This window comes from Falco naumanni, chromosome 12 (genome assembly GCF_017639655.2).
Source record: "Falco naumanni isolate bFalNau1 chromosome 12, bFalNau1.pat, whole genome shotgun sequence".
NCBI lineage: Eukaryota > Metazoa > Chordata > Aves > Falconiformes > Falconidae > Falco > Falco naumanni.
Window position 1 is genome coordinate 4735556 of NC_054065.1, and position 14175 is coordinate 4749730.

The 14175-nt window shown below is 43.4% G+C and overlaps 2 protein-coding genes and 1 long non-coding RNA gene across 20 annotated transcripts in view; 1 reads left to right on the forward strand and 2 right to left on the reverse strand.

The window, feature by feature from the left end:
* The window catches only part of USP34 (ubiquitin specific peptidase 34), a 134369-nt gene extending 131607 nt beyond the window's left edge, over window positions 1-2762 (reverse strand). For all 10 annotated transcript variants that reach the window (XM_040611623.1, XM_040611619.1, XM_040611622.1 and 7 more), the window contains exon 1: window positions 2607-2762. In XM_040611623.1, the coding sequence (XP_040467557.1) occupies window positions 2607-2649 (43 nt within the window). In that variant the 5' untranslated portion in view covers window positions 2650-2762. The remainder of the gene's footprint in view (window positions 1-2606) is intronic.
* On the forward strand, window positions 1938-12530 carry LOC121096076. Of its 2 annotated transcripts, none has more exons than XR_005830337.1 (3): window positions 1938-2421; window positions 6513-6810; window positions 12430-12530. It is a non-coding gene; the product is annotated as an uncharacterized LOC121096076 (long non-coding RNA). The 2 variants fall into 2 exon arrangements; XR_005830338.1 differs by having other exon boundaries at window positions 6610-6810.
* XPO1 (exportin 1) overlaps window positions 11507-14175 on the reverse strand; it is a 39734-nt gene continuing 37065 nt past the window's right edge. For all 8 annotated transcript variants that reach the window (XM_040611630.1, XM_040611628.1, XM_040611631.1 and 5 more), the window contains 4 exons: window positions 13791-13925; window positions 13515-13674; window positions 13340-13436; window positions 11507-12556 (listed from right to left, as the gene is read on the reverse strand). In XM_040611630.1, the coding sequence (XP_040467564.1) occupies window positions 12410-12556; window positions 13340-13436; window positions 13515-13674; window positions 13791-13925 (539 nt within the window). In that variant the 3' untranslated portion in view covers window positions 11507-12409. The remainder of the gene's footprint in view (window positions 12557-13339; window positions 13437-13514; window positions 13675-13790; window positions 13926-14175) is intronic.

Here is a 14175-nt window from a genome sequence, read left to right on the forward strand (position 1 = left end):
TACGGTAAATGAAGACAAAGGGCAATATGTGTTTCATGTAAAAATGTTTAGTTTAGCAGGAAATTTCTAAACCAAACTAGATTATATTTCCTGGACCCTTTTCAAAACACTGTTTCAGTAGTTTCAGTGAAGAGGCGATCCTAAATGCTCAGCGGGCAGAAAAGGAAACTGCTGGCAGTCTCTGGCTCACACATTTTGGGCATGACCTCATTCTTTACTACCACTTTTCATTTTTGCTGCACTGTTTTTAAAAACCAAGGCTTGATGTGATTTTTGTACATTACCTTTATTTATTACTTTAAAAATACAAAGAACACAACTTGATGTTATAAAAGAAAGTGTCCGTCCCTTACAACTCGTTCTCATACAGCGAGAAGGTAGGTGGCACACACAATGCACCATCAAATATGCCTTCGTATCCAAACACACACGCAGAATAGTTAGGTTTATTTGAAGTGTGCTTGTTTCTCTAAATGGAAGGCCAAAGCTAGTGTTACCTGACCAACATTTTTGGAAGTGAACTATGCAGCCATGGTAGTGCATAATTTTCCTAATAAACCTGACTTAAAAAGCCAAATTTCCTTTTCCTAAATAGCAGATTTCTACCTTAAGTTACATAGAACCATTAAATTATCCATACCCTAGTTATATATTAAAAAAAAAAAAAGCAATTTATAGCGATTTAAGATATTGCTTTATCTGTAAGGGAATATCTATCCACCTAAAACCCAATTACCTTAAAATGGTTCTAAAAATAAATTCATACTGGAATTCAAGAGATTTCTTGAAATAACAAATTTAACATTACAGCTTTTTTCTATCTGATCATATCTATCTTGATCAAGTTTAAACTATTATTTATCAATCCATCAAAAGAAAGTGAAGTTATCTCTTCCAACAAACAGTTGTCATCAGTATACCATTGAGTTTAGTCTTGTTTTGAGCCTACTGTTTAAATAAGCATTCAGTCTATAATACCAACATATTCCCAACCTCTCCCGTTGAGGCGGATAAGATATACATACTAAATCAAGTAAACATCACAATTGTTCGAAACAAGATATTGGAATTATAAGCTTAGCCAAACTTGGCAAACAATTTTAACAACCCAACAGTTCTCTGACGTTAACCTTTTAATCTGATTTATTCCAGCCTCAGACTGTCCTGAAAGTTATTTCTACACGCACACATTTTTACTTTTCAAATAAAATGCTGGCCATCACTGAATATCGTATTTCCCAGCAAGCAAGAGGCCAGCATTCAACTACTGTAGTATCTGCTCATGTATCTCGGGAAGGAACCACCACCACATACAACTGGGCCTCACAAGAGTTAAGAATAAGAAAACTCTGTATCCAAATCCTGTTCTAGGAAGCATTCTGTGCCTCACTTTAGTGGAACGCGATTTGCCTCTAAGCAGGCTGCAGTGAGCAACCAGGAAAAACGTTTAGGATTTGAGATAGCTAAACTTCCCGCTAATCACAAACTTCAGCTGATGAGCTCGTTAAATTCCCCAGATCTCTACAAATCATGGGTTTTTAGGCTTTGTTCCCGAAGCGGTGCAGGGAGACGAGCCTGCGAGGCTGGGAAGGTACCCTGCTTGCCGTGGAGAACGGAGAGCAGGTTCCGAGGGATACACGAGGCCTACCGCGGAGGGGAACAGGGGATTTCGAGCCCAAAATGAAGACCGATCTCCGCGGCACCGGGGAGCATACCTGCTCTATTAACCCTCCGACCCTCCCGGCTGTTTAGCTAACACTTGTAAAGAGGAAAAACTTCGGAAGCGAGCAAGAGACCACCCCCGAGCAGAAACACCCGGGAGCTCCTTCCCCCCCCCCCTCCGCCGGCAGCCCGGCCCTCGCAAAGCCGAGCCAGGCTCCTTTAGGCGCCGGTTCCCTCACAGCCAGGCACTCGCTTCGGAAATATAGGTACCCGAAAACCACCTCCACCGCGTCCCTTCCCCCCCCGCACCCCACACCGCGGACGGGCGAGGGGGGAGGGGGGAGGCAGGATCACTCCGAGTCGCCTTGTCTGCTGCTTAAAAGGGACCCAGCCCAGGCCCGGCCTCCAGCTGCTCAGCAGCCACCGGAGCAGCGCCCAGGCACCTCCTCAGCCGAGCGGGGAGCCTGCTAGGCCCCGCTGCGGCTTCCCGGGGATGCAGGGCGCCAAGCGGGCTCCTCATGCCAACGGCAGGGTCACGTCCCCGCCCGGCCCCACACGCAGACACCCGGGGGGCAGGCGGGAAAGGCCGGGGCCGAGGGGGGGGGAGCCCTGCGAAAGGCCCGGCGGGGACAGCCCCTCGGCGCACCCTCCCCAGGCCGCAAGTCGCCCGGCCCCGGCACGGAGAGGAGGGAAGGGGGGGGGAAGGAAGCCGCAGAGCGGGGCAGGCTCTCCCTCGATGGCCACCCCGCAGGCAGAGAGGTAACCCCGCGCCCAGGAGGCCCGAGCCAGGCGGCGAGCAGGGAGAGGCGAGGGGCGGGTGGGGGGGTAAGGAAGGCGACGAAGCGGGGTTATAACCCAGCCCGTGTAGAGGAGGGTACGTGGGGTCCCGGCCCGGGGCGAGGAGTGTTGGGGGGAGGGTAGCGGGGGAGGGCGGCCGCACTTACTCTCATTTAACACCTCCAGCAGCTCGGCGCAGCTCTCACACATTGTTCATTAACAGCAGCAGCCGCCGCCGCCGCCTCCTCCCGACCATTGATTGATCCACTCGGTGCTGCTGATTGATGATTGATGGGGGCCGGGGCGGGGGTCAGCCGGGGGGGGAGGGGAAGGAGGGGGCGGGAAGGAATGGGAAGAGAAGGTGGGGGGGGGAGAGGCAGGGGCCGGTCCGGGATCCGGGGGAGGGGGGGGATGGGGCGGTTGAGCAATGCAAATGAGCCTGTGGCGGCGGCGGTAGCGGCGGCGGCGGGGAGGAGAAGCCGAGTCACTCACTGGCTCCCAGTGACTCCACGCGCCGCCATTTTGCTGAGGGGGAAGGAGGAGGAGGGGACGGGAGCGAGGGGGGACAGGGCGCTCGGGCTCAGCTCGGCAGTTTCCGACCAGGCAGGAGGCGACGGTGGCCGAGTCCCTCCCCCCTTCCCTTTCGCCCCGCCTTCCCACCCCGGGCCGAGCGGCGGGCTGCCGAGCGGGGAGGAGGAGGAAGGGGGCGGGCCGGACGCCGGGGCCGGGAGGGTAAAATGGCGGCGGCGGCGGCTCGGCGCGCGCCCGGGGTAGGGCGGGAAGCGCGTTTCCCTGCCCTCTTCCCGCCTCCCGCCAGCAACGCGCACACGCCGCGGTGACAGGGACGGAGGAGCGGCCTCCCCCGCTTAAAGCGAGCGGCCGCCGCCGGAGGCCTACCCCGGCCCGCCCCCTCAGCTGCTCTGTGGCCGTGCGGCCCTCGCCTCTTCCCGGGCCGCCGGAGGACGCTTGCCGGGGCAGGCTCGGCCGGCTCTGCGCTGCGCGCTGCTCCCTCGTTATTATTTACTGTGACTGCAAACGCTGGCCGAGCGGGAACCGCGCTGCGAGAGGCGGGCGGGCGGCGGCGGCGGCCCTGTGGGCCCTCCCGCCTGCAGGGAGCGCCTGGCGGGCCGGGCACGCCGCGCAGCGAGGCAGCGCCCTGAGCCGGGGCGGGCGCTCAGGGCTCCGGCCGCCGGCCATCTCCTTCCCGCCCAGCGCCGGCTGCGGGGAGCGGCGGCCGGAGCCCAGGCACCTGCGCGGCCCGCCCTCGCCGAAGTACCGCGGGAGCGGTTTATGGCGATTTTTTTTTTAATCTCCTATACTTTTCGACCCTGTTCTTCTTTCCTCTTGGATAGCGATTTCTTCAGCATAATAAATGTCCAATGGCAAGCATGGCCTCTGTGAATAACTAGAAATGCCGCATTCTGTGGCTATGCGTCCAGGAGCCTACCTCTTCAAACATAAAAACTTTAAAGTTCCATAATTCATACTGATTGCAACTACCACTTCAGTTAACTCCGCGACGGGCGCAGTTGGAGCAGGGTCCCGGCCCCCCCGAGGACGAGCGTGCAGGCACACGGCAGATTGCCGCACAAGAAACCCCCTTTTTTCCCCACCTCTCCGCCCCGCACAGGGACACGCTCCCGCTCCCAGGATCACGGATCACACGCGGGAGCGGGGATGCTTTTACCCCCTGGAGTAGGCGCCTCTCTCCTACTGTGTTTTGTATTTCTGTAGTACCACCCAGTGGTAAACTCGTGTATTATTCTGAATGCCTCCAGTTTAGCGACTTGTACCTAGGATTAAGAAAACAAATCTATTAATGGCCGCAATGCAGATGCAATATAGTTTAGTAGAAAGTAAAATAAATCACAAAAGTTCCAGATTAAGGGGAAAAGAAAGGAAAGCTGTTTCAAGTTCTTCGGTGGCTGACTTAAGAGTTAAAAAAGCAACTGCATTTCTGCAATGACATCAGACCTATATTTTGTATTTTTCCATTTATGTGCGTATTTATACAGGCTGATGGTGGTTGTATACATAACCTCCCACTCAAGCACAGAGAATGCGCTCCTCCTAACAGTCCTCAAAGCATCCGTCTGATAAGCTAAGACAAAGAACTCCACTGCTGCTTAGAAGAAGAGACAAGTTACTATAAACAACAGACCTAGTCCCAGCTACAACTACTACTGTGGAAGCCAGGACTATACAAGAACAATCTTTCACCCAGACTTCTTGTCACTACTTGTTTTTGAAATACTTTCCAAGTTAGTGTTATCAACAAGAATAGCTTTTCTTAATAAAATTCTAAATATTCCCTGCTGAAATTTCCACTTATTAAACCAATACAGAAAATAAACTTTGAGAGTCTACACAAGACACAGGTTCCTTGTTGTCTGTCCCTTGAATTCACATTTTATGTCAATCCAAGTATCTTTCAAACAGGATTCCTGAGAATAAGAAAGAATACCAATACGAGAGACAGGAGGAAGACTGCCACTAAACTAAAAACTTCCCTGAAACTTTTTACTGATCTTTCTTGTTATATGTAACTTAATTCCTGACAGACATAGTCTTTTCTAAATAATCTTTCTATTGACAGACAGAAATCTAACCACTACTAACTAGTTGTTAAACTAGCTAGCTTAAGAACTAAGCCTCCACACTGCTGTGGTGGCTTAGTTATTAAACTGACACAGATGTACTGGATCCTGTAAGGCCTTTTTTGTGTGGTCTCATCTAGATAGCCTAAAAACTTGTACAATGGAAGTATAAAAGTAGTCTAGAAAAATAAAGTATCACATTCTGCTCATGTCTGAATTAAGGTACCAATCATCTTTTTTTTCTATGGCACTTGCTTTCAAAACTTGAGATCTGTCAAAGGTGGATCAGAGGCTTTTATGTAACGTGTATACATACTATTATTTTTCACTTGATGTTGTGCTATCTTACCTTCTATGTGTCTAAGAGTATTTCAGTTATCCTTTTGTATGCCATTTTTACCACAGCTTTCATGACTTGTCTTTGCAATATGCCATATGCTCTTTTCCAAATCGTGTCAGTCTTCATTTGCTGGAATACCCTTTACTTCTTACCATTATCAAAACTGGAGTTACTGAAGTTGGAAGCCAGAGCTGCACAAAGAGAAGCTTAGAAAGCATCTTAATTTTGTCACACCGAACTAATATAAACCCTGCATCTTCAAAAGAAGTCATGCTTATTTGCTTCCTTAACCTTTAACATTGTAGCACAACAGGTATTCCTGCTAGCACGGAATCTATCAGTGGTTATACAAGTGAGGTGTCTGGAAAAACACCAGAAAGGTTGTGGGGTGGTTTTTTTTTTGGTAGAAAGCATAGTTCTACAGTCTGCATAATCCGATCTCAATTTGCACTTTCCCCCTCTTCCTTCCTTATACAGGCCTTGCGGTAAATTTTATAACAGAACCAAAATTAACTGCCAAAACATCTCAAAAGATTGTTTTTCTGACAAACTGCCTCTTTGATCTGATTGCAGCGTCACATAAACACCAGAGTCAGCACAAGGAAGGGGCCTTTGGCATGGTATCACATGCCAAGTTCAATGAATACAACAGAAGAGTATAGGTGACCTTGAGTCACTCCTGCTTTTGTGCAGACTGGAGTATTGCCAGCCAAAGTCTTTATACTGCACACAGGAATCTTTTCTTTTTTAATAGAGATGGAATTGTGTTTGTTGCGGGTTTTTTTTTGTTTGTTCTTAAATTTAATGTTAGCTTCTAAGCAGGAGTGACAAAGAGCTATAACTGGTCCCATTACAGTGATCATCAGCCTCCCACTCTTCTATGCGCTGTTTTTCCCTTGACCTTTGTTGTCTCCTCACATGCCATCCTTGCAAGGTGGTTTTCTTTAAGGTCAAGATGGAGTTAACCATTCACCAAAAGAAAACCAAACCAAACACAACCGCTCTGAAGGGGATTAGGAGTTGAGGTATTAAGATTGATCACTGCCCCTCTTCCTTCTTCGGGACATTGCAGCCTCTCCTTGCCTGCCTCATAATTTATATTTTCAAGCGTTCGTTTTCTGTATGAATACTTACAGTTGCTCATTGGACCTCAAAATAGTAACTGTGGAATGTGGAAGATTGAACTGAAACCTTTTCTTTTTTAACATTAATCATGTCAACTCCTTTAACCAGAGGGATTCATCTGATGTGGGATGACTGAATTATCTTGTTTGAGCTTTGTTGCTCTGCTGAAAGTTCCCATCCCTGTAGCAATGACAGCCAAATGGACTGCACGTTTACTCCTCTACTGCCACAACTTACAATGAAAGGTCAACTGCCAGTGATGTCAGCAGATGCTAAGAGGAGATGGGAGCTGCAACTGCTAGAAAGCAAGTAAGTAATTTCTGCTATACAGAGGATAGCGTCAAGAAGGTGAATTCCATCCAGTCCAGCGTATTTGTGACCTCTGGTCTGGAATGATACTGGACGTGGTTGGAATCCCTTGCCTACGATATCCTTAATTTTGCTAAAGGAAGCAAGTCTCTGCCTGTAAAATGTGAAGTTACCAAGGAAGCTGGGCCGGAGCACAACAGAATCAGTTTACATTTACACACTCTTAAGTTTCAGCACTTGACTTTTGTTGCTCTGTTAACATTTTAACACTTTGTAACACGGTTCATGTCTAACTAGACTTTCTTATCACAGCACCCTGTGAAGACAAACTCGATTGGTTTGACTTATGCTAAACATTAAGCAAATACACTCAAAATAGCCCTGTCTATTAGGCCAAAAACACATCATGTAAGAATAAATAATGCTCACTATACCACCAAACTACGTTAAACAGTTTGCTCCAAAATGAGCTAACTGGCTGCTCAGCATTTTAGTAGGAAGACAGTCTGCATTCTGATAAACATTATTACCAGCTGTTGGGTATGGCAAGGATCACACGGTACAGCCAGAGCAAGCTCCAACTTTTGAGTCGTTTCAGACTGCACCTTAGAGCCTCTTTCTTATGTGATCTGGATTAGTAATTCAGTTGAAGGGCTGTTTTTTCCCTTCAAGTGCTTCTGTACGCACAAAGGTCTGGTGGTGATGACTGCATTAGCTTGAGATTCAGTGCTACTTATCTAACCACTCCTTTTCCCAGATGAGGTAGGCTGAGCATGATACCCACATTCTCAATGCCATTGTGAGTGATCATCCTTCACATTGTTTCAATCTTCATTTTGATTATTTCAGTCTATAAGGCAGCTGTCAGGTGACTGGTCATCCCATCCCTTTCATCTGAAAGCATGGCAACAGCTACATTTCTGAGCATTAGCAACAATGCCATCAGCAACTGAACCATCTTACCTGTCAAAGAGAGCACAGAGCTTTTTTTTGTACAGCTGGACCCCCATTTTGGACTTTTTACTGGTAAAGCACACTTACAGTGTTCCTTTGCAGAACTTTTATGATTGCACAGTTGCAAGTTTCAAGTTAACCCTGAAAACAAACTGGTCACAGGTAGAACTCTGGGAAAAGAGTTCACAAGCTAACTACAAAAGATCTGAGAAGTTTGTAAAACCATTTATGAAGGTTGATGCAAAAATGCTCGATAGATCTAATGCTACAGAAATGCCACAAAAGAAAAGTGGTCATCACTGCCTGGTTTTCAATATACACGATAAAATAACTAGCAGCAGTAATAGGTGGGCTGCATCAGCTCTTTGCAGCACACACATGCTTAACCTTGTTATGTTGTCACATCAGTGAAAGTTTTTAAGTCTTTTCCCCCCCATCCTCCAACCTAAACTGGCCAATTCTTCCTCAGAGTCTTTGGTGAAATAACAGAATCTGTGAAAGACTACAGGCTTCTAAAGACTCAGAAAAAACTGAAACAATGTTTTAAAAGACTAAGATTTTAAAATGTTCACAATTTAAAAAAACACCAGGCCCTCTGACTTATTTTGATGGGGGACTTGAAGAGACTACCCAATATATTACCTAGGAAAAAGTGCTGTTTAAGTTAGGTGGAGTTAATACAAGTAAAAACTTGAGTATTAGTTTTCCTCCTTTGTCATTCTCATCCATACTCTCAACTTCCAAAACATTCCTTCTCAACCTGATCTTTTCTTTGCACCGTGTTCTTGTACCACTTACAGCACAAACAAGCACTCACAGGTAGTGAGAAACAAGCGTACAAATAGCAGTACATAGGGCAGGTATGTATGTATGTATGACACCAGTGATTTTGAGTGCTTTAAGTAATTAAGGTACATTGTATGTGAAATATTACCTGAGAAATTAATCTCTCAACTGGAACGGCTAAGCCTTTTCCCAAGGGAAAACTGCTGACCATAATCAGCCTTGGCCAACGAAGCAAGGATTTCCTAAATCTAAAAGGCTAAAAATAAATTCAGTCTCAAGAAACCAAGTGTGGAGGTACATTCATGAAGGGCAGACAAAGGGAGAGGTATGTTTCTTTTACTCATTTTTGACACGAAAACATTTTTTTCAAGCCATCTCCAATATTTCAGTTCTGCCCCAAAACATTTACAGACAAAGCCAGTAAGTGAAGAGAAAGGGGGAAGGACTAGAAGTTATCTTCTAGCAAACATAAACAGTACCCCAGAAGCCTTAGATCAGTAATAATAATTGTTCCAACTGACTACGGGACAATGTCCCCTAGTCACAATACAGCACCGATGCAAGTTCCCCGCTTCATTCAGTCTCTCCACATTTTGGTGCGTAATTTTCAGCATCTCTTCCTAATCCTTCTTTCTATTAAGAAACCCACAGATGAAGTCCTACTGCTTTTCCAGTGCTAAAAACTATTTGAAGTAACTCTTAAAACCTTCCTTGAGAGATGAGCATTTCTAAAGCTTTTTTGCATAAATATTAGCTTTATTGGAAAATAATTCACTTAACCAGATTAACACACACCAAATTATTCTAGGCAAACACCCCCCTTTCCCCCCCCCAAAAGAAAAACAAACCAAAACCCAAACCAAAAAACCACATACAACAAAACTAACCTAAAATGCTTTGGAAAATAATCTGCTTCAGTTACAGTAGCAAACACATCATGGTAGCCTGAAACAAGTACTTGGGGGTGTCTTCATCAGCTAACAGGCAATCCATTCATGTAAACACAGAAAACACCCTGTAATACTTATATTTTATGAATGTACCTGGAGTACATAGAACTGGGCTTTTTTGAAAAATCTGTTTAGAAATATCACAAAACATTTGTTTACATATAATTACAAGTTACGTAGATGTTTATACGATGGTTCATGCTTTTTATCCATACACTTTAATGTACAGAGTGTGCATTTGAACTAGAACTTTTAGATGTACATTGTAAATTTTTTTCCACACTCAGGATAACTGCACTAGGAATATGCCCACACACAAGTCAAATCTTTTAATGGTATCCAGAACTCTGCATCAGCTGCACGTTTACAGCATCTGCAGAGATCCATGAAAGGCACCAGTTTTCAAGATAGTAAGTCAAGACCACAGTTAAGTTTTTAGATCTAAGAGGGAAACAAAGAATAAGATTAAAATGTTGTCACTAGGTAACCTAGAAGGTAACCAAATAATGAAACCGCTCTTCTCTGAATTGATTTAAAAAATACATTTCAGATTTGCTTTTTGAGAGGTTAGGTCAGGTTTCATTCTTCAGTAAACCACCAGCCAGACCACGAGCCTCAGACTAACCTGAACCTTAAACACACATAGTAACACGCAGTAGCACACGTGTCGTTTTTGTTCAAAACTATTTTCAATGCACTGTTAATGCCGCTGTATGTCAGAACCAATTCAGTATTTAGTTCTGTGACTCATGAGATATAATCATTCTGATGTCACGCTCTTGGTGGTATTTATTTCCGTTTTAGGAAGACTTTCCTACTCTGCACAGCTTTTGATGATCTTAGCTCTATAATGCTGCAACTCAGCCTTGTCACAAGCCACTTAACGTCCACTCTAGATGCATCCTTCAATAGTACTTCAAGAATTTTCCTCTGCCTATTTAAGACCATACTGCCTTCACAGAGCTGAACAGAAAGCTATACATCAACAGGCCAGGAAGACACGAAAAAGCTTAAATCATGAGCCTTTAAGAGAGAAAGAAACATTTCTTAACTATCAAAGTAATTAACAGTTCTGGTAGGCTGTATTCTAAGTCCTAGCCATGAAGGGTTTGGGAAACCTCTCCAGATTGACAACTGCCAGCTCATAACATGTACACTGCCAAACGACCTTCACGCAGGAGCAGCTATGCTTTTTTTGGGGCCAGCTAAGGAAAACAAATGGAGAGATGTTCATAAACAGGAAGGGGCCAGTCCAGTACTTAAGACTGGAGCATTCTGGTCACAGCTGAATTCTACGTGAACACTGTCAATTCATGCACTTCTACTTCAAAAGGAATATACAGCACAAAGTTAACTACAGTATCCAAACTTACACAGACCTCCACAACTCCCTAACCTTGTTTTACAGCTCTGCGTGAATGGAGATGCGCTGCATCGTAACAATCTTAAGATTAGAGACAAAATAAAGGGGAAGAAGCTTTGGGAGAGCTTAACATCAACTGTTAAGACAGCAGAGACATTACATAAATGGGGAAGCCAAGACCGTACACAGTCTTAGTGTTCATACTGTTTTCACATCTGTACTTCATAAATCTGTGAAAATCATTTAACTACAAAACTTTAGGTAGAAAAATAACTGTAGCTCTTGTCTACATGTGTTATTAAAATGTGCTAGTATCCATTGTTCAGTCAAGATACAGTGCAATACCTCTGCAAAGAGTCCAGAGAGCGCGAAAGAGCAAGAGTGCCTTATTCCTGGCATTTTATAGTAACATAGTATTGAATATTTATTCCTGGAGGCAAGTCAGAATAGCTACTGTACTTCTAAATGGAACCCAAATTAGTTCATATTAACTTCAAGCACAGCCAAAGTCCTTGAGATGAGGCAAGCCAGAAGCAACAGTTATCTAGACCTCAAGGAACTAGTCCTACACCTTCTGGATATGACTCTTGAATACGATCACAGCATTTTCATCCAGTAAAAGAATAAGCCAAAGAAAGAAAAATAAATGTAAACCAAGTTTATTTTGCTTTTAAGTAGTGTTCTTTAAGCACTACAGCATGGTAAACAATGTAAATTAGTATAAGTCATCTTAAAAGCCAGAGTTTTTTTTTTTATTTTATGAGTTGTTAAAAAGATGCAGCCTATTCTAACAGGATAAATATTTTAACCATTTCACTTCGAGTTAATGAAGGCTCACAAATGAGCAACACTCCTCATTGAGGAAAACAAAAAGCTGTTGTCGACAAAGCGACAGCACACACACAAAAACAAAAGAACTGTGTAAAAATAACTAATTGTACTGTGTTCCCATACTCTTTAGAAGTTGCTTTACAATGGGATGATATGCACATGATCTTGCTGCAAACTTGCCATACAACTTGCAAATACATGTAGCCTAGCCTTACCACTCAGTCCAAAAAGCTGCTAACTGATAAAAACAAATGCAGCACTAGAATCCTCTGCTTAACAATTCATTCAATCTGTTTTACTCATAACCTTTTCTCCTAGACTGCAGGACAGACTAGAAAGAAAATGATCCCGAATTAAAAATCAAAACTCTTACAGGAAATTGTATTATTTTGCAATATAGTCTTTTACAAGTTATGTTTTGCCTATTTTTCCCCTTAGCCACAAAATGGGCATGAAGTAATTACTTTGAAAATGCCTTAATTTTCAACTTCATGCAAATCTAAATAAAGATGACCAAACAAAAGCTTAAACAATGGAAGGATATTTCACAGAAAATTTCTTATACAAAAAACACATAAGAAAAAGGGCCACTAGGTGACATTTTAATTTACAAATTGGCATCATTTTGGTCAACAAACATCCAAGTGCTGTTTTCTTCTATCACAACAAAGTAGCTGTACAGAAAGAAAACTGCAAAACTTGTTTATTTTTTTTTTTAATCGCACATCTCCTCAGGAATTTCATGTGGATTAAGGATGCCAGGTACAGACATCTGCAGTTTATGCTTCTCCTCTTGAGCCTGCCGAAGGGCTGTTTCTCTTTCCTCCAAGAATAAGTCTGATGTGTCCTCACCTGCAAATTCCTGTGTAAGTTACATAAAATCATTAGTTTATTGTCAAATGCTTTAGGCAGAGTAATAAGCTTCCAAAATCCAGAATGATACAGAAAACATCTTCCCCTCACATCCCCTGCCGGACTATTTGCTGGTTTTGCTTTCAGTTCCTAAGGTCAGAACTAATATAAAAGGAACGCAAAAGAATTTACCATTTTTACCATATGTTACAGAACAGGTTGCTACAGTAACCCATCATTTAGACCTTACGACTGTTAAAGCAGTACCATTACAGTTTTAAAACACCTGATGATTACAGTCTCAATACGGATTAACAAACTTTCTGACAATCTTCCTGAATTCTACCATCTGTAGAAAAATGTAAGAGCATAGCATTGCTCTAGCAAGTTTCAAAACATGTCCCAATCCCAAGCATAACTGAGACAAAATTTGGTTAAAAATCAACTTGCTTTATTTCCCTATTAGAGTAAGTTTTGCAGCCTTCTTATACACAAGGATGGCATGCACAGCATAAAGCACAAGTGATGACACTTAAGCCCAAAAAGTAAATAATTAAGTGATGACACTTAAGCCCAGAAAAATAAAATTATATCACACCGAAACAGATCATACGATACACCACTCAGTCACGCAAGCCATTCGACAGAAGTTCTCGCTACATTTTAAACAGCTGCAAAATAAGTGGTATCTCCTAAACAAACACTGAATGAACACCATCAAAAGTACTTTCCAACAGTATCATCCTGCTAAATAATCATTTTTTATTTCTTGAAAAAAGCACACCAAACATACCTTGATTTGAACCAGAAAATCCCTTAGGTGTTCCTTGAAGGCAGGAATATCCTGGTTTAAACTGAAGAGTCCTGTTACAAACAGCTTAACCTGGGCACTAACAGTAAACACATCAGTTAGTGTTTCAAGACATAAGAACCCACTTGAAAGTATTAAAGACTCATGGCAGACTTACTCTTGCAGGTGAGGAAATGCAGATTTGAGAAGATTAGCAACATACTCCTGAATAAACATTTGGTTGTTCACTGGATTTCCAGGGTTTAACGGAGTACTTATTTTTCCCTCTTCTACTAAGTTGAACATGTATGCAAGGATTGATGCATGCATTGTCAAACCTGAACAGATCAGAGTTATACAGATGCATTTATTATTCAGAACAGATAAGTTAACATTATTTTGATGTTCAAAATACGGTGTTTTAATCAGCTGGCTTACATATGTGTTTTCTTACCAGCAGTGTGTGAGGTGTCCGTTACAACTGAGAAAATATGCTGAAGGATATCACAGAAGTATGTCTGATAAAAACTCTGGGCAGCAGTCTCTTCTTGTGCAACATTCTGAAGCAAAGTATAAAGTATCTGAAGTCCTGGAAAATGTGCATTAAAAAAACCCTTAAGTTACCAACAGAACAGTATTAAAACTTCTGTGCATATTTCTGCCTTTTCCAAAACAATACAAGTATCACAAGAAATTCTGAAAAGCCAAGCGTTACACGCGATTTTCTCGGGCATTTCCTCAATCAGCCAGTAGAGGGACCCCAGTCACATGCATGCCGCACACCGATTTTATTTGCATTCTTAGATGACAGAAGCATAAAGAACCAAATCACATTACTA